Source organism: Podarcis melisellensis (genome assembly GCF_964234715.1).
Source record: "Podarcis melisellensis genome assembly, chromosome: 10".
In the NCBI taxonomy this organism is placed as follows: domain Eukaryota; kingdom Metazoa; phylum Chordata; class Lepidosauria; order Squamata; family Lacertidae; genus Podarcis; species Podarcis melisellensis.
In genome coordinates this window covers 2,893,626-2,912,586 of record NC_138542.1, presented here as the reverse complement: position 1 = coordinate 2,912,586, position 18,961 = coordinate 2,893,626, and the positions used below count along the sequence as shown (strand labels likewise).

General features: G+C 47.1%; 2 protein-coding genes across 5 annotated transcripts in view; one reads left to right on the top strand and one right to left on the bottom strand.

Moving 5' to 3' along the window:
• Window positions 1–1,631, top strand: part of DMTF1 (cyclin D binding myb like transcription factor 1) — a 30,190-nt gene extending 28,559 nt beyond the window's left edge. For all 3 annotated transcript variants that reach the window (XM_081927736.1, XM_081927735.1, XM_081927734.1), the window contains one exon: window positions 440–1,631. In XM_081927736.1, coding sequence (XP_081783862.1) covers window positions 440–549 — 110 coding nt within the window. In that variant the 3' untranslated portion in view covers window positions 550–1,631. The remainder of the gene's footprint in view (window positions 1–439) is intronic.
• Window positions 1,325–18,788, bottom strand: TMEM243 (transmembrane protein 243). Of its 2 annotated transcripts, none has more exons than XM_081927891.1 (4): window positions 18,533–18,788; window positions 4,654–4,704; window positions 2,650–2,697; window positions 1,325–1,953 (listed from the first exon to the last, which is right to left on the bottom strand). In XM_081927891.1, exons 1-4 carry the CDS (start codon window positions 18,608–18,610, stop codon window positions 1,831–1,833), a joined length of 300 nt encoding a protein of 99 aa, XP_081784017.1. In that variant the 5' UTR covers window positions 18,611–18,788; the 3' UTR covers window positions 1,325–1,830. The 2 variants fall into 2 exon arrangements, with proteins under 2 accessions (XP_081784017.1, XP_081784016.1); XM_081927890.1 differs by having other exon boundaries at window positions 2,593–2,697; window positions 18,533–18,635.
• Window positions 18,789–18,961: the final 173 nt, after the last annotated feature.

Here is an 18,961-nt window from a genome sequence, read left to right as displayed (position 1 = left end):
TGCTTTGCTGGTCGGCCACATCCATTTTGGGGCAGAAACCAGGGTGGGAGGCAGGAGAGATCACAGAAATGCTCCCCATGGGAATGAATAGAATGGAAATTGTTATGCAAATGCTCACATAATGAATGATTTCCAGGGCAGTGTTTTTGGTAAGCAGGACCTGCATGTACAGTGGTACCTTAGTTTACAAACTCAATCCATTCCAGAAGTCCATTCTTAAACCAAGGCGTGCTTTCCCATAGCAGCGGGGGGCTCAATTTACAAATGGAACACACTCAACAGGAAGTGAAACCTGTTGTTATTCCAGGGCAAAGTTCACAAACCAAAACACCTACTTCTGGGTTTTCAGCATTCTTCATAAACTTAGCTGTTCTTAAACCAAGGTACCACTGTATCTCTTTTAGAATGTTTGTTTTTCACAACCATTTTTTCATTACAGATCCTATATTGCAACACCATGGAGAGAACTCCCATATCATTGGCTCCTCTTTGGATAGTCCTGGTTCTGAAGACTCCAAGGATGTTGAAGATTTAGTGAGCTGCCACTGAGCACATCCCACAGTGCTGCAAAAAATAAAAAGAACTGAGTGCTGAACCACAGTTTCCAAAGAAAGAAAAGCATTTGCTGAAACAGCTTCAGCCCACCTTTCTGGGCAAAGAAGAGGTTTAAAGAAGTTGTGGCCACAGCTGATCAAAGGTTTTTTGCTTCTTAGGTTGTTCCTCTTGAGACTGGAACCAGATTCTGGTAAGAAGAGAGTTGGATGCTCTAGGTTAATAGTGCAGTAACAAGCAAGTCTTGCAAGCAAAGATAGCAGCTCTTGAGCATCAACAGGACAAAACAGAGCCTCAGTGCAGGAAACAAGGAGTGGCAGGAGAGCTCTATTTTTCCAGTCCTTTACTGTTACTAATAGTGCATTTCATATGGAAACACTACTAGTCTGAGAATACTAGACTTTAGGAGGTTACAAAAGAATTATCTGTTGCTGGCGATGGATGAAGTAGCCCCAGAATGATCAAATGCACCGAATCCGTTCCCCACAAGTATAGGAGAAAAGGACGCCTGAGACTGTTTACTCCCGCAATGAACTTAAAGCCCCTTTCAGTGCTTACTCTGAACTCTGCTATAGAAGCCAAAACCACCTTCACAATTTAATTCATCACCGCAAGTGTGGGAGGTCAGTGCTGTCTGGACTATCCTGTCTCACAAGTTCAGTGATGGCTGCTGGGTTATTATTCCTGCTCCCATGTGAGGGCTGTAAAAGGAGACACTAAGTGGAGCTTAGAGACCAACTTGGGTAGGAAACATGACTCAACACTACAAAGATATGTAGAAAAACAATATTTATTGCTGTAATTAGCTTCCTCAGAAGTCGATTTGTCTTTAGTCTGTGACTTTCTCTGTTCATGTGAAAAAAATGACAGTAGTTTACAAAACAGTTGGTTGCTTAGGGAGGCAACAGAAATAACTGTTCAATTTAATACAAACAATAACCTATTTGTCTTCTGTAACAGTAGGTTGCCTTTTTATTTATACTGTAGTACAGACATTTGCAGCGCTGCAGTTTTTGTACAGTGTAATAAAAAAATGAATTTTTCCCTGCAAGGAAAAAAATTCGTGCCATTCTGAAAAATGTGTAGAGTTGGAATGTTCATTAAGTGCACTGGTAGCTGTTTATCCCTCCCCAAAAAAGCAAAGCTGTCATGGCAGATGGCAAACGCAAGTCCCCATTTGATGCTTGCTCAGATGAAGCCTTCGCCTGGGGTAGTAATCCATTCCGAAAGCGTTTCCTACGGTGTTTCCCAGAATCCTTAGGATATGCCCTCAAAGAGTCATTTCCCCACTTCATGGAAGTAGAGATTGGCACATATACACAACATAATAATCGAAAACAAGATATAGTAAATTAGATTCCTAAATTTGGGCTCGAGGTCTCCTTGTCGATACCAGTAGATCTGAGGAGAGGGAAAAAACTAGTTAGGTGAGTATTTCAAGCAGGCGCAACTAAAGGTTAAAACACTCCTTCACCTACAAATTCTATGGCAAAGCAAGTACCATGTTGTACTAGGCTCATTTTAGTGAAAACAGGCAGTCATTTTTATTTTTCCAAAAGACGCTGCTCCTTCCACGTGAATTAAAACATCAAGTAGCAGATACCGGCAGATGCTAATTTGCTTCTCCAATGGGATTTAGATCATGATATTCAACACACAAAATAGGTCACTCCCCATCCCACCCTACCCCCGGTGTTATCCATCACTGTACAATTTATGCATCAATCCAGGGCAGCTCTTCTCATTTCCATGGGAGTTTGTAGAGAACTTTCTAATGTATTAGGCCCTTAAAAAAACCCCTCCCCATTCCAAACACCCACCCCATAGGCATGCTCAACATTTACTGAAACAACTGCTTTTTCTCCCTACGGAAAGAAGTAAACTTCCATTGTGGCTCAGATGCCATGTTACCAAAGAGGAATCCACAAACTACTGTGCATCTCCTTTGTGTGCCTTCTTGGGCTTTGGGGTGCTACTCCCCCCTCCCCCCAGTTGAGCAGGTCCATTTAGTCTTAGCATAGCAAGTGTCACAATACTTACAAGAATGCCAGCCGAAACACTACACAAGGAGATGCAGAAAGCAAAAAATATATTCACCGGTTTTGGAGGTAGTTGAGGAAAGACAAAAGCACTGATTAGAGTGACCTAGAGGAAAGAATGGGAGGGCACAGCTATTACTTCTCACACCGAATATGAAACACAGTTCTGATGCATTGCCTAGCAAGGAATTCCTATTACATTTCCATGCAATGCAGCCCAACCCATCTCACGCCTCTGTTTAAACAGCATCACACCAGTGGTAGTCAGGAACTGCCCCTGTTCCTTTGAAGAGGACCATGGTGGTGCTCCATTTATTTCCATGTAAATTTGCATGCCATTCTTCTCCGCAAAGGCTTACAAGCAGATGACCAAAAAACTTAATGCTGCTTTCCAATGTCTACACAAATGACTGGTCAAGGCTTAATTATGTTGGTCATTTGGTTAAAATGGGAGTGTGGGGAGGAAAGGATCCAGCCTCTGCCCCCGTTACTTCAGAGGGCAATTCTTACCCCAAGTAGGCAACAATATGAGTGCTGGTTTACAAGCCAGGCAAATGCTGACTGGTTCAGCAGCTTGCAAAGTTGCTGAGCAAGGCTTCTACAACAGGGAGCTCCTTTCCGTTCATCCCTCAACGGGGGGCAGGGGAACCTCACCAGCTCAGCAAACATTAGGTGGTGTTGCCAGACCACACACACAACAGGATTTCTCCCCTTCAGACCATCAAGCCCCAGCTGCACGCTGGATTCCTTGGAAATGCAGGGTGTCTGTGCTGCAGTGGGCACACTGCCTTTGCCAGACCATCTGGCTCACTTAAGGAATGCAGAAACTGGAAGCCCACCAAGGCTTGTGGCTGAAGTGCATTTCTGCCACACCAAATAACATTTTCATGCTTTGACTATTTTTAAGGGTTTTGGTTTTAAAAGACTAACATTTATGTGGACATCTCTTTTGTACCAATGCTAAAACATCTTTTTACATGGGTCTTAGCAAATACTGAAAGGGTGTTACAGTGATGCTTAAGTTATGAGGAGCTTTGAAATATATAACTAAATTGAGCAAGGGGTGGGACATCTTCCCTTGAGGAAAAGCCCAGGCATACGGGGTTGTTTATATTATGGTGGAGTTGAGATGAGAGCTGACAAAGTTTTATGACAGGTCATGATGCAAAGAGAAATTTCCCTCTCGAGATCTTGGTTGAGAAGCCATAGAGCGCATGCTTCCCATCAGCATGTCAAGTTAAAAGGCTCCGAAGCAGCAGGGCTGGGGGGAAGCCGGTGAGGAGCTGCTGAAAGCCAGGCAAAGACCCCTTCTTCCAGATGGGAAATCTGCTTGGAACTAAAATGTCTTTCAACTGTTTCCAGAAAGTGCAGGAGCTGGGCACTTGGCCTATCTCAACAGGTATGATTATTCCACAGAACAGGGGCAGCCATGCTGAAAGCTCTGCCCTGGGATAGTGCAAAATGGGCTGCTGAGACCTTTGGGACTTAGAGGAGAAACATTCCTGTAGAAGGCAGCCTCTCAAGTCACTTGGTTCTGAGCTGTATGGGGCTTCCTATGTTGGCACCAACACCTTGAACAGGGCCCAGGAGCAGATTGGCAGCTAGCGCTAATCCTGCAAGCGAGGCGTCCTGTGCTGGCATAGTTTGCCCCCACAAGCAAGTTAGCCGCTGCCTTTTGCACCACCTGCAGCCTTCGACCCAGCCCCAAGGGAAGCCCCACAGGCAGTGCACTGCAGTAGCACAACTGTGAGGTTATCCATGCATGGACAGCTGTGATCAAACTGTCCTTATCCAGGAACAGCCACCACCGTCTTAGCAACCAAAGCTGGCGAAAGTCACTCCCAGCCCCTGAGGACACCTGCATCTCTAATGGCAGAGGGATCCAGGCAGATGAGTTCATTTAGAAATAAAACCCAATGAGGACCATTCAGCAAGAAACCTCTAAGCCAGGGATGTCATGATTTGGTTTGGGGACTTGCTCCCATCTACCACCAAACTGAACTTCTGCATATATAGGCATAGGATTGTGCTGTAAGTTTGCCATACTGATTTGAATACTTACTATGAGCAGCAATGATGTGACGCTGCCAACAGCTAAATTGATTATTCTATCCTGGAAGAAGAAAGAACACAGTGTTAGCCGTAGCATTCTGACATTTCTATTAAAGCCTTATTCTAAACAGCTGACATCTGGTGCTAATTGTGCTAGATTTGCATTCAATGCCCAGGTTTTGATCTTAAGAATTTTAAGGCATACCAGAGGTAGATGCAATAAAGATTTAAAAATAGAGTGGAAAGACTATAGTCTTCAAAAGTGAGTTCTCCCTTTAGTAAAGGCAGCTCACACCTTCAGGTGCCAACCATCCATGTTTACACCTGTGTAAAGCAGCCATTTGTTAACCGCCTGGGCAAATCCCCACGCCAAATATGTTTAGCATTGAAAACTGGCTACCTTTTTGGTTTGCTTAATTACAGAAAAACAGGCACCATTTAAAAAAACTTTGAGAGCTTATTTTGCACGTTCAACTGGTTGGCAGTTGAATCCACATATTATTATATTATTATAATTATTAAGCATTACCTGACATTTTCAGAAGGTAAAATTAAAATTATTTGATTTCCCAAAAGCAGTTTATGTGCTTCTTCATCAAAATGTAGATTTACCAAGCTAAGTGCTGTCCGATCACAAAAATAATAGCAGCTTTGAATGGCACAAACCCAAAAACATTTTTATGACCCCTCACTGAATCTGCAAAAGCTAAGCTTTACCTCCTAAAATGATACACACGCCTGACTGCCTGAGCTCACAACTCCACAACTAGTACAAACAGAAGGTGGAAACCTTTTGCCCGGCCCCAGCTTGCCCTGGCCAAAGGGACCTTCTGTGTGGCTGGAGACTTAGGGAAGAGAAAAGCAACCATCCTGGGTTATGAACAGTTCAAGAAGAACCATCTCACCTGTCAGCGACATTGGAAATGGCCTGGTGCCTTCAGCGTTCACACAGATGCTTGTAAAATGGGTGTACACGGGAGGCCAGGATTTCTTTATTCACACATATGATTAAACTTTTTTAAAATCTGGGGGGAAGAGACTGACACTTGAAGAAGGGCAACCCAAGTAACCAATTATAGCATTTTAAAAACAGTTTGCCCAAAGGCAGGGCAGACGAAGTAATTCACCCCAAGATAAGAGAACATGGACAACTGGAGTATTCCCTTGTAAAATAGGGAAAACTGTAACGTTTGCTGCTTACATATTTGTTCTTGAGGCAAAATATTGCCAAGACCATTTTGGGGTTGGGGGGCATTGCACCCCCAAACCGCTCTTCCAATTCCTGCCCTCCTCCCTAGTCAGTGACAGACCCTGAAACCAAAATATTTTTATGGGGGGAGGCAGGCAGGGTGACAAATACAAAAAGCAAGCAAGCGAAGGTGAGGCAGAGGGGGGAGAATGAGGAATACCTTGCTTTGAGGAAAATAAGTCAAGTAATGCAAACAGAAGCAAGCTGGCCTGCCCAGCTGTAATAACAGGATTAGGATCAGTTGTTGTCATAGCATTAAATGGGATCTGGCAGCCTCTGCAGGGAATTAGCGGTTAACACTCGCTGCCTGTCCCAAACTACTCCATGCAGCGTCCCAGGCGGCCACCCAAAGAAAGTGGTATCGTTCCTTAGTTGTTGTTGTTTTTTGTTGTTTTTTTGCCGCAATGGGGACCACCAAAGGAATGGGAGTCCCCAACTGGGACAAGGGAGGAGGGAATTCACACTGGGGAGAAGCATAGCCCCAGATATCTCAAAGGTATCTCACAGAGAGAGAATGAATATGTGCACATTAGCTTACAAAAGTGAACTAGACGGCTATCTGCCAGCTTAGAACCACAGAAGTGTAGAGCGGGAAGGGATCCCAAGAGCTGCCAAGCAGCTGAACATGTTTCACTGAGAGACAGGCAATGCTGGCATCCATCCATCCTTTTAAACAATGGTGTCCGCATTGTGTGGGGCTGCGCCACAAGGAAACTGCTTCCACGCACTACTTTGAAGATGTTCCAGGTTAGGCTTGCAATAGTTCTCTGGGAGTTTGCAGCAGAGCAGCTGATAACATGAGAAGAGATTGGCTGGATGTGACCAAAGGCTCATCTACCCCAGCGCCTAATTCTCAAGAGTCGCCCACAAAATGCGCATAGGAAGCCCAGGACAGGCGCCACAACTGCCTCCCATACTCATCCTCCATCAATCTGCCCCAAATCCTCTTAAAGTCAGAGGTTTTCCCCTCCTCTCTCCAAACGTGATTGGCAAAACGTGCCGCCCACCACCTATCCGCAGCATGACTGGAGAAAGGTAAGTCCCCACTGGCACCAGTAGAGGGCAACTGGGCTGCCATTAGCTTGGTGGCTTAAGAGGGATGCCTCAACAAATCCCGTCTGGAAAGGGAGGAGGGGACAACAGTCTGTCAGGCGCACACAAAGGATGCAAGGTAACCAATTAAGAACACTTAACCCCCAGACGTTTGTTTATGGATTTGCATGTTCCAGAAAACCAAACAGTAGATCCCTCTTAAGACTGCTCCTCTTCAGTGTGCAGGTGGGAAAACCACACAGATGACCATTTCCTTCCAATATCTCCAAATAAACTAACTAAATATTTATTTATTACGGCCATAGGCCCATACAGGTAAAAACAACACATAAATAACAGCTTGTGCACGTGGGAAAAAACAGCCGCTAAAACACCACTATAACAATAAAATACTATAAGGTAGAATGGCATACTACGCCTTAGTTAGCTTGTAGTGCTCCTTGGCGTCGCTTTTGGGTAAGGACAGCGACCAGGAACCTAGCCACTTTCAGGGTCGTATGAGTATCCTTATCCTGCAAGATTTGGGCAAGGTGGAATTTTGGTGGGGTACCCTCTAGTTTCTGTATGATTGATCCCAACAAATTTGCCCGTGGCACGTTGAACAGGGGGCAAGTGAACATAATGTGCTGGAGCGACTCCAGCGTCTCCTTATCACATTCGCACATGGTGGGGGCTTGGCCCTTTGAGAATCTATGTCTCAGGACGTTGGAGGGAAAAACGTTGAACCTCGCTTTGGTGAAGGCCAGTCTATGGGCAACAGTCGAAAGGGAGGAGAGGTATGATGGAACGCAGCAAGTTAAAGTGATACCAATGTTCTGGGGTGAACAAACACCTCCCCCCAGCGTATAATTTCGCTGTAAATCGATGTCATCCAGTCTTTGGCGGATCAGTCTTTGAGCAGTGATTTGGTCTAGTTTTAGGGAATCTGAGGGAGAGATTCCATAACTCAGGAGTTTGGCATGAATTCTACTAGTCCAAAGGCTAGAGAATTCATCTCGCCATAAGCATTGGACAAGGTAGTGGTTTGGTAATCTATGCCACAATGATAACCAATATAAATAAACTAAACTATCCTCTGTGTTCTGTGCATCCTCAGTCTCTTGCATGTAGCCAATTCAGCAACTCAGATATAAAACGGGAACTGCTGTATTTTTCACTCCTTAAGACACACTTTTTCCCTCCTAAAAAGTAAGGGGAAATGTGTGTGCATCTTATGGAGCGAATGCAGGCGGGAGGTTCTGCTCAGCGCTCCTTTTCACGTGCGGCTCTTGGGGGCTTTTCTACGAGGAGGGAGAAGGGCAGCCTGTCAGTGACTGCCCCCAACACAAGTTTTCCAATATGGCCATTTTGAAAAATGGAGGTCAAGGTGACCCCAGGCTGGAACTGGCAAGCCGAGAGGGAAGCACCTTCCCATGGACTCAGAGCCCCTCAAGGCACACACAGCCCCAGGAACCCAAGGTTAGAAGCCATGGGTCCAGGAGTCGCCAGGCTGATCTCAGGAGGTCTTTCTGCAGCGCTCTGAAACACAATGGTTTGCTGGCAAGCTTAGCCCAGGGAAAGGTTAAAAATACTCCGGCAAGAGAAGGCAGCTTAGCAGATCAGAAGCAGAGACTCAGGCTGGATTGCTCACTAGGCAACACACAACCTCAGGAACAGGGGGAAATTGAGCAAGTTCTAAGGAGTAAGACTCTGAGGCTGCCCAAAAAGGCACTGGGGTGGGGGGAGCCATGAGGGTTTAAAGTGGCATGGGACTGCTTTAAATGCATAGTACAGATGAGGCCTAAATCACACACACACCCCATTCGCTTTGCCTGAGACCACTACCCACCAAATGGAAGTGGGTCTGTCCCAGGCCTTTGCAACACGGTGAATGAGTGGGAGGCAGCTAAGCACCCTAAATGTAAGGTAAAAAAGCAAAAAGCTAACTGGTCACCAGGAGCTAATTTGATGAGGTACCCCATTATAATAATAATTTTTAAAAACACCTGCAAATATACATCTAATTATACAAAACTCAACATTGCTGTTTCGTTAAGGAGGAAAAACTGCCCTGGAGACCCTGAGCCAGGGAGACCAATATTTTGACTCTGTATAAAAGCAGTTTTGTATGTTCTATTAAGCCCCCTCAGATTCAACGGAAAAGAGTACCATAGGTGCTTAACTCTCACACTGAATTTCAACAGGGTTTTAAATGTGCTAAACCTCTCTACAAACCATTATTACCTTATTTTTCCATGTAGAAGACAATGTTTTTTACTTCAAAAAAATTGTCAAAAATTGGGGGTCATCTCATACACGGACGCTGAATGCACAGGGGTTCGATGTCTGGCGTGGGCAGCTCAGGTTTGGGCTCTGGCCTGGTTTCTTAATTTTGGGTTCAAAAAACAGGGGTTGTCTTATACATGGAAAAATATGGTATGGTTTGGATTTTTTTGGTAAGTTTCCTTGGGAGCCAAGCTGTGGGATGGTTGGGCAAAAATATATTTAACAAGCAAGTAGGGCTGTATGGTGCCTCTTGCTATATCAAGGGGGGGCTATTGGGTTGTCTTTATTTTTATTATGTAGTTTGTAGTCTTATATCTTGATTTTGTTCTGTGAACCATCCTGAGACCCCAGATATAGGGCTGTATATAAATTCAATCAATAATACTGTACTCAGCAGGAGCAATGCTGCAGCAGAAAACTGCAGTGGAAGGTTGTAGGGAAGCTTAGAAGTTAGGAGGCCAAGTGGCCTGTCGCTGCCCTCCTTGCTTAGCAGAGGCCGTTGCTCAGGGATGAGTCACTCTTGCCTGGCCATTGCTTGGTCCCTGAAAGTTGTTCAGTTGTCAATGCATCACTGCAAAGCCATACAAAGAGAGAGAGAAAGTGGAGTTTTCATGGCTGCAGCGCTCACTCCCTGACAACCACCTTGCTGTCCCCAGATTCTTGCCAGCTGCCAAACCAGTTCAGATGCCAGGAAGGCAGGAGCGCTCCGAGGCTGGCCCTGCGTTTCGCACAGCAGCTGAATCTCAGACTTTCGGCATGAGAAGGAAGAAAGGGGCCAACTCTTGAACCAATAAAGCACGATAAAGCAAAGTACGTGGGCAATTCCACACCCTTCACTAAGGGCATGAAGGGACAGAGAGGAACCCAAGGAGAAATAAAAAGGCTTCGAAAAGTTCACGGAAGCCACACTGCAAGGCCTCTGAGAATTCCAAGGGTTTTGATTTTAAGCAGAGGATGGAGGGTGCAGCTGAGAGTCTTACACTGCAAGACCCTGGGGGTCCCTTCCAACTCCACAATGCAATGCAAACCTATTCCAGGACTGGGCTATGAAAGAAGGACAGCTCTGCAAGTTGGAGCAAAGGCCAGAATGCAAGTCTCCTTGTAACACAAAATGCAACAATCAAACAAGGAACAGTTTGTGCAGCACATTTTAAAAACACCAGCCAGAAGCATGGAAGGAAAGGCAAGACTGACGTCTGAACAGATTTTCTGTTCACTGGTACAAAAGTCTGTCATCTTAGTATCCAAGCTGAGCTCACTCTGGAGCTGGGGGGGTGTGTGAAAAGGGAGCTCCTGTTTTATATAAAGCCTGTATTCTCAACGTTAACAGAATCGTTTTCATAGTAGTGCACTCTAACACACCCACATTTGTGTGGGACATCAGTTTTCCAAATCTGCCATAATCTGGGTTTTTTCATGAGGGAGGCTGGAAGGACATCATCCACCTACCAGCATCTCTTTGGTTCTGCATTGTGAACAAACCTCACACACGGAAACCGAGGGAGTGGAGGAGCTGTCAAGGACCTGGCCATGTCTCTTGGTTTGAAAAGGCTATTCAGCCTTTCTTAAGGCTGCGTGTCACAGAGCCGCATCTCCCTCCCACCAGCCCCACAAAGCCTGGCCACCGAAGGAACTGCACTTCCCCAAGGGGGCCCAACCTGTAGCCTTCGTGATGCAGCTGGACCCCAGAGTCCTCCGTCTCTCTCTGCTAGTACGGCCAGGAATCGGGGAAGATGGGAGCTCAAGGTTAGGCAGCCCCCTTTAAGACCACCAGCCTGAAAGAGGGCTTTGCATCTGCCGGGTGAAGAAATTCTGCAGCACTAGGCTAGGCATCTCTCAGTATGACAGGAGGTACTCTCCTCAGCTGCAAGGAGAGCCAGAATAGTCCAGACGCCCCTTTCCACACATCCACCCTGGGAAGCAGCAAGCCAGAGGTGCAAATGCCACAAGGCCCACGTAAACAAACCAGTTATTTAGAGAGCATGGAGGGGGCACTGCCCATGTATCCGCCTTGCACATGGGCACACTTGCATGATCGCCACACCCCTCTGCAGCTCCAGAGCTGGAAACTAGATCGCTCACAGCGTTCACCAAAGAGCAGCTCCACACCCACCACGGCCAGCAGAGTTGCAACACGGAGACCAGGGACCCCGTACAGCCACTGGCACTTTAAGGGACAAAATTCCACACAGAGCATCAGGCACATCCACACAGCCTGGGAGGACAGGGGAAGGTCAATAAACTTCACCTCCCCAGACCCATCTGCTCAACTGGTCGGACAAATGCCTCAAAACAGGCCCAAATGGTCACTTGCTCCCCTCAGATCCATCCACCCCCCCCCCCGCAGCTTCTTTGTCTTCTTGAACAAGACCCAGCAAGTACCAACCTGGCGGCAGGATTCAACTAAGCTGACGCATGTGGGGCACAAGAATAAGGTTGACCAGCTCTCCAGTGTTTCTGCACAAGGCTAGGTCTGTGCCCCAAGTCCAATGAGCAGGGGCAGCCAGACCCCTTTGGCCACTCAGGGTGAAACAGCAACTGCTGTGCCCGCTGCCAGAAAATGGCACCAGCACCTCACCAAAATCTCGCAGGATCTCACAAGATTTCAGCAAGATCTTGCCAGAAATTGGCACCAGGGGAAGTGACAGTGCAGGGTGTCCATGGGGGGGACGGACGGACTCGGGGGGCATCCACCAGCCGAGGTGGCTGCTTAACCTGGGCTGGCCCCGGGAACAAGACACATCCAGAAAAGGGACAGGAACCTTGGACGGTGTGTTGTTCTCCAGAGATTCTGTGCCAGAAGTGACTGAAAGATCAAAAGGCTTCCAGTAGAGAGGCAGCCAGGAGGAGGCAGCAAATCGGAGGGACACCCCAACCTCCACAGGTGGGCGCTTTGTCCTCGGTTCATTTCTCAGAGAGCCCTTGTGCACCGAGCACCATGGAGGAAGGTTCACAGCAGGACGAAAGAGGTAAACTGCGACTTAAAGCTGCCTTGTGTTTATCAGCTTGACTAGTCACCCCAGGCGACCAGGAATCCCATGCAGGCAAATGAGCAGAAGAGCAGATCCATCAGCTTCTAGAGGAAAGGAAGTATCTTCCCAGCCATCACAGAAACAACAGCAGGATGAGGGTGGCGGAAGCAGAAAGCAACAAAAGATCACTCCGCTTGGTAGAATACTTTTTAAAAACCAGCCTGCTAAGAAAACTGTTCTTCTTGGTACCTAAACACTGCAAGCCGTGTTAGAAACTCAGATAATAAGCTAATCACCAAATGATTTCAGTCACCACAACAGAATGTCTAGGCGCCTTTTTTCGCAATGCAATTTTTTACTAGAATTATTTTTCATTTCATTTCTATACCACTTTATATTTTAGAGGGGGAAAAACCTCAAAAGTGGTTTACAACACATTAAAATCTCAAATAAAATAATCCAGAATAAAACAAATTCACGTATCAAGGAAAATATTTCAGATTCTTCTCTAAGTGGCATTTTGCTTTCCCCATATTTATTTACCTACTTAATTTATCTCATAGCAGAAGTACCCTAGGAAGCCAGTGGGGTGTAGTGGTTAGTGTGTCAGATTGGGGTTCAAATCCCCTCAGCCATGAAGTTCACTGGGTGACCTTGGAGTCAGTCACAGCCTCTTAACCTCCCTCAGAGTCAATGCAGGGATTAACTGAGGAGGGACATGAACCATGCGCTCCTTGGAGGAAAAGGTGGGAGAGAAATGCAGCAAGGAAGCTCTTTGCTTGCCTACTTAAAACTGGAGATGTCATCAGCTGCCAGCCTGGCACCCAGAGATCACCACATGGTCACAACTGGACCTGCGCCAGTCGCAAAACAACCTGGCTAATTTCTAACACTGACTCTAAGTAAGTAACAGATGAATAAACAAAAGGCTGATTGGCTGGCACTTCCCCTCCTTCCTGGCCAGCATCAAGTCTCAGGCTAATCACAAAAAAAACTTGAGGACTAGTAACTTTTCTAGGCTTATTTGAAAGGCTGGCTGAAAGTGTTATTAAAGGAAGAGGGCAGAAACACTTTTCACATTATGAGCTGACGTGTCCTCCCAACACAAGGAAGGAAGGAAGGAGTGTTCTTGTAAATAAAAATATAATAATAATAATTTATTATTTATACCCCACCCATCTGGCTGGGTTCCCCAGCCACTCTTCCAACAAAACACTAAAATACAATAACCTATTAAACATTAAAAGCTTCCCTGAACAGGGCTGCCTTCAGATGTCTTCTGAATGTCAGGTAGTTGTTTATCGCTTTGACATCTCGTGGGAGGGCGTTCCACAGGGCGGGCACCACTACCGAGAAGACCCTCTGCCTGGTTCCCTGTAACTTGGCTTCTTGCAGCAAGAGAACCACCAGAAGGCCCTCGGCGCTGGACCTCAGTGTCCGGGCAGAACGATGGGGGTGGAGACGCTCCTTCAGGTATACTGGACCGAGGCCGTTTAGGGCTTTGAAGGTCGGCACCAACACTTTGAATTGTGCTCAGAAATATACTGGGAGCCAGTGTAGGTCTTTCAAGACTGGTGTTATGTGATCTCGGCAGCCACTCCCAGTCAAAAGTCTAGCTGCCACGTTCTGGATTAGTTGTAGTTTCCGAGTCACCTTCAAAGGTAGCCCCACGTAGAGTGCATTGCAGTAGTCCAAGCGGAAGATAACCAGAGCAGGCACCACTCTGGCAAGACAGTCTGCGGGCAGGGAGGGTCTCAGCCTGCGTACCAGATGGAGCTGGTGAACAGCTGCCCTGGAATAAATCAGGAATGCAGGCGCGGAATGCCTGCCATGAGGTCACAAGTCGAGGCCGATGTTGCAAGATCAGCTGAGCTGCATTTTCCCAACCTACTTATGCCTATTCATCATTTCCATGCTCAGACCAAGGAATGGTAGCCAGTAATGCAATTCTCCCCAGAAGAGAAAGGCTTGTATAGTAAAGACCACATTGCAGACAAACCATCAGCCAACAGGGAAGAATCCTCTCCCCTTGGACAGCAATCCCCCCTCAATACAGTAGCATTTACTCCCAAGTAAACATGTGCAGGCCCCTACCGCTAGCTCTGGGAGGAACTGCTGATGGCTGACTTTATCCTGCAACGTTAGGCTGCAATCCCAAACATGCCTGCTTGGGAGTAAGCATCCATGAAAAGGCATGGGCTAGCTCCCAGAGACAAGTCTAAGATTGCACTTAGCAGTCTCACACTCACAAATTAATACTAAGCAATTCAAGCAAGCTCCTTGCTCTGGGCTGGCTCTTCTTTTATCCTAGGAGTCCGTCCGCTGGGCTGCCAAAGCTTAGTTGTGCCTACTCTGACTGGCAGTGGCTCTCCGGGGTCCTGGGCAGGGGACACCACTAGTCCCAACAGGAGATGCTGGGCACTTCTGCACGCACAGCGGCCATCGTCCCCCATGCAGCTATCAATCCCGAAGCAAGGCAGGGCTCAGAGTTCTCAGAAACACAGCCAGGAGTTCTGAAGGGGCCCACAAAAATATTATTGACGGCTGCCTACAAGCAAAGGCAACTGGAACTAGCAGTTATTCAGCATTCAGCACAGAAGCCAAAGGGTAAAATGGCATTTTTTCCTGCTTCAGCTACTCCCTCACCAGAGGTCTTTTGCATGGCTTCAGACAGAGCCAATCTGCACAGGAGGAATGTCTGCAGGAAGCAGCACTTGCATCTCTCTCTACTGCAAAACTCCCCAAATGCCCAGCATTTCAAACCAGCTTTTTTAAATGCAGTGGTACCTTGGTTCCCAAACTTAATCAGTTCCAGAAGTCTCTTCCAAAGCAAAGCGTTCTAAAACCAAGGCGTGCTTTCCCATAGAAAGTAATGCAAAATAGATTAATCCATTCTGAGACCATTGATCCATAAAATGAAAGCAATAATACTGTACTATAAAATAAATAAGACAATACTGTAGAGGATAAAAAATTATTTTAAAAAATTCTTACGTGCACTGATGATAGTCATTGTTTGGATGGGGGGCTTTTATCCATTTCTGCAGTCACACAATCAATCAATCAGCAGCTGAACTGGGTTTCCACACAGTCACAAAAAACGAAGTCCCAAGCCACAGTCACAAGTCAGTCCCACAAAACAAAGAACAAGTCAGTCAAAACAAGCCACAAAAACGCAAAAAAATGGCAAAAACAAAAGCTTCCAATATCACATCTACACTCAACAGGAAGCAAAACATGTTCAGCTTCCAAGGCAAAGTTCACAAACCAGAACACCTACTTCCGGGTTTGCAGCGTTCTATTTCCAAGTTGTTCATAAACTAAGCTGTTCTTAAACCAAGGTACCACTGTAGAGGAACATTGTTTGGTTAACAAAATCAACATTTCTCAAGGAGTTTAGTTTTCAATATAAGCTGCAACCATTGCTCTCTTTCTCTCTCCTATGAATTACTTAGCTTTCCTTTCTTTTCCTTTTGTTCTTGTGTCTGCTCTTCAATGATTTTTAAAATTATCTTGTCATTACTATCTGAAATACTATTGCTTTGTGATATTATAAATGACATTTATAAACACGTTAGGGATGCGGGTGGCGCTGTGGGTTAAACCCCAGAGCCTAGGACTTGCCAATCAGAAGGTCGGTAGTTCGAATCCCCATGACGGGGTGAGCTCCCGTTACTCGGTCCCAGCTCCTGCCAACCTAGCAGTTCAAAAGCACGTCAAAGTGCAAGTAGATAAATAGGTACCACAGCGTTTCCATGCGCTGCTCTGGTTCGCCAGAAGCGGCTTAGTCATGCTGGCCACATGACCCGGAAGCTGTACGCTGGCTCCCTCGGTCAATAAAGCAAGATGAGCACCACAACCCCAGAGTCATTCGCGACTGGACCTAATGGTCAGGGGTCCCTTTATCTTTACCTAAACACGTTAAGCAAGTAGTGGCCAATAAGCCCTCATGTTTTAAACCATTTTTAGTGAACACAATAAAGGGGCAGAGACCCCATCTTCATGCTGCCAGCCAAGACCAAGTGTGGGAGGGGGAGAGAAGGCGAGGAGCAAAGCTCACCATCGCGTTTCACGACCAGAAAGAAATGAAGCACAAAAGCAGCATGGTCTCAGAGGTTTCCTAGAAAGCATCTCTAACCACAGCCAAAAAAGGAGGGAGGGGATGCCCTGGCCCAAGTGGCAGGTGAGCTGAGAAGCATTACACAGCATGCTTTGCAGAGCTGCAATGCATGCTGGGGACACAATTCTGGCTTCATGTGACATCAGCCAAGATGTGCCTCTGAAATCACGCACTGCAGTCTCCTGGGGCTTATGGGGTGTTAGGGGACAGGACGTGGTACCTCTGGTGGGACACATGTTGTGCTCCTTCTGGGTCCCAACCCTGCACTCAGCTCTCACCTGTGGCTCGTAGAAGGTGAGGGTGGTTGATGGGTCTCAAACCCCTGGGGCATTAGGGGCTTCCCCTGCATACGAAGACAGGCTCTGGCGGATGCAGCAGACGAGACCAAGAGTGGGTCCAACAGTCAAGGAGGTGGTTTCTGCATGTGCTGTAGAGGGAAGCGAGGGGCAGATAGGAAGGCAGCCCATCTAGGAATAGGAAAACTCTGATACTAACCCTCTGCTGCCTTGTGAGATATCTTTGGGAGACGAAAAGACCCTACACAAATCCAGAGCAGAGTCCCCAAGATGGCGCATTGTACGCCTCTTTCTGGCAGCCAAGCTGGTGCCCACTGTCATGCTCGGCTTTCCTTTTGACCCCATCAGTGAGGCCAAGAGGGGAGTCTTGTCATCTGGGCAGCCCAGGACCTCCAGACACACCACACAGGCTTGCACCCCAAAGAGATCACTTTGGTACTGCCAACCCAGCGTTTGACTTCACCCCAGACAAAGGCCAACAATAGGTGTCTCCTGCAACATCACCAAGGATGCTAGGAACACCTCCAAATTGCTAACACTGACAATATACCCCGCACAGACACTATTTCCCATAAGCCACCTTGGGTTCAAGTGTTAAAGGCAGCGTGGCAATTTTGTAAAATGTATGCGCACACTGTTGGAAGAGTGTCACCTAAACCAGCACCATCGGCGGTTACTGAGAGCAGTGCACATCAGTCTACATGCAAAGAACTAAGCTTACATTTTTTGTGGGCTGTAGAATGTGCAAGAGGTGCAGAGCCATGCCATGTCTGCTGCAACCCTCCTGCTCCCGCACCCCCAGAGACCACTCAGACCAAGGAACCAAATAAGAGCCTAGAAAATGATCCAACAGCCTCAACAGATGCCCACCACTGGTCTACGCAGCTGATCTCTTACAAAAGAATAAAAGAGGTCTTCATGGGAAGAGCGAGTTAAGAAGCACTGTGCAATCAATGATACAGCGTTCCATAAATAATTTCAAAAATAAGAATTCTTGCATGGTATGGTCAATACAGTGGTACCTCGGGTTAAGTACTTAATTCGTTCTGGAGGTCCGTACTTAACCTGAAACTGTTCTTAACCTGAAGCACCACTTTAGCTAATGGGGCCTCCTGCGGCCGCTGCACCGCCGGAGCATGATTTCTGTTCTCATCCTGAAGCAAAGTTCTTAACCTGAAGCACTATTTCTGGGTTAGCGGAGTCTGTAACCTGAAGCGTATGTAACCTGAAGCGTATGTAACCCGAGGTACCACTGTATAAGACGAGCACGGGCATTCATATGGAAGCACTGCACTGACTAATGCAAGTCAGAGGGCGGCAATGTTACAAGGTTCAATTTGCTACAGGAGAAAAGGCCTTGAAATAATCTAACCCAAGACAAGAGAATTCCAAGGTAGGTTTGTCATAGGAAACACTTTTGTGCTGCAGGCGTTTGACTATGTGCTCAGTATCAGAAAAGCCCACGAGGAAGCAAGGCTTTTCCATGCTGCATGATATGGGCATGTGATGGTGCAAGGCTTGTACACATTGCACAACTATAATGTGTCCTTGACACAAGACCTCACCAAGGATGTGAGTTGCCAGCCACAAGGGGTGGGGGTGGGGAGAGAGCAACAAATGCCCGCCATCGCCCATACTTCCAATGAAACTCCCCAACACTTAAACAGCTGCTCAGGCAGTCCTGTGTTCAGAGGTGCCAATGAACCAGCAGAGATACATCCCAGGATCTTTTTCAAAGCAGCAACCAGCTGAAACTTTTGGGCTTTCGCACAGCCAGGCTCGAGCCCAGCTGCAGCCAGCATCGCTTGCAACACTGCGCTGGAGCTCAGGGAGCACCAGCGCTGCCCTCTAGCAGCCCCCCACTGCCCTGGGCCAGCCCCACAAACAAGCCCCCTTCCTGGAGGAGAGAAGGGACACGAAGGATTTCGTTTTACCCTTGGCGAAGCCTCTCCAAAGAGAGGTCTGTTGTCCAGCCCTCTCGTCCCATATGTCCGGGTGGTAAAGTCCTCCATTGTTCCCCCAACTCTTCTCAAGCTTGGCTGTGATCTCTCACTCCCACATTGGCAGATCCTCTTAGAACAGACCCACTCCTTGTCTCAGAGGCCTGGAGCCCGGGGCAAAAAGCAGCCGCAGCATCAGGCGGAGGGAAGAGTTTATTTATGGAAAACGCATTTCTCTTGTTGCTCCGCAGGCTGCGTACAACTTGGGCGTTCAAAGCCAGGGAACCCAGCCTCCTCTCCTCCAAAGCAGGACTCCCTTCCTCATGATCAAGAGCTGGGAAGAAGAAGAAGAAGAGAAAGAAGGCTCAGTAGGAACATGGCATACACGACCCACCCAACAACACGACCCACGGTTCCAAAGTT

Excerpts from the sequence above, each read along its gene's own strand:
- TMEM243 (XM_081927890.1), bottom strand. The coding sequence starts at position 18,610 with ATGGAGGACTTTACCACCCGGACATATGGGACGAGAGGGCTGGACAAC. Across the intron at positions 4,705-18,532 it reads TTGGAGAGGCTTCGCCAAGG|GATAGAATAATCAATTTAGC; the intron begins GTAAAACGAAAT and ends TTCTTCTTCCAG. Across the intron at positions 2,698-4,653 it reads TCACATCATTGCTGCTCATA|GTCACTCTAATCAGTGCTTT; the intron begins GTAAGTATTCAA and ends TCTTTCCTCTAG.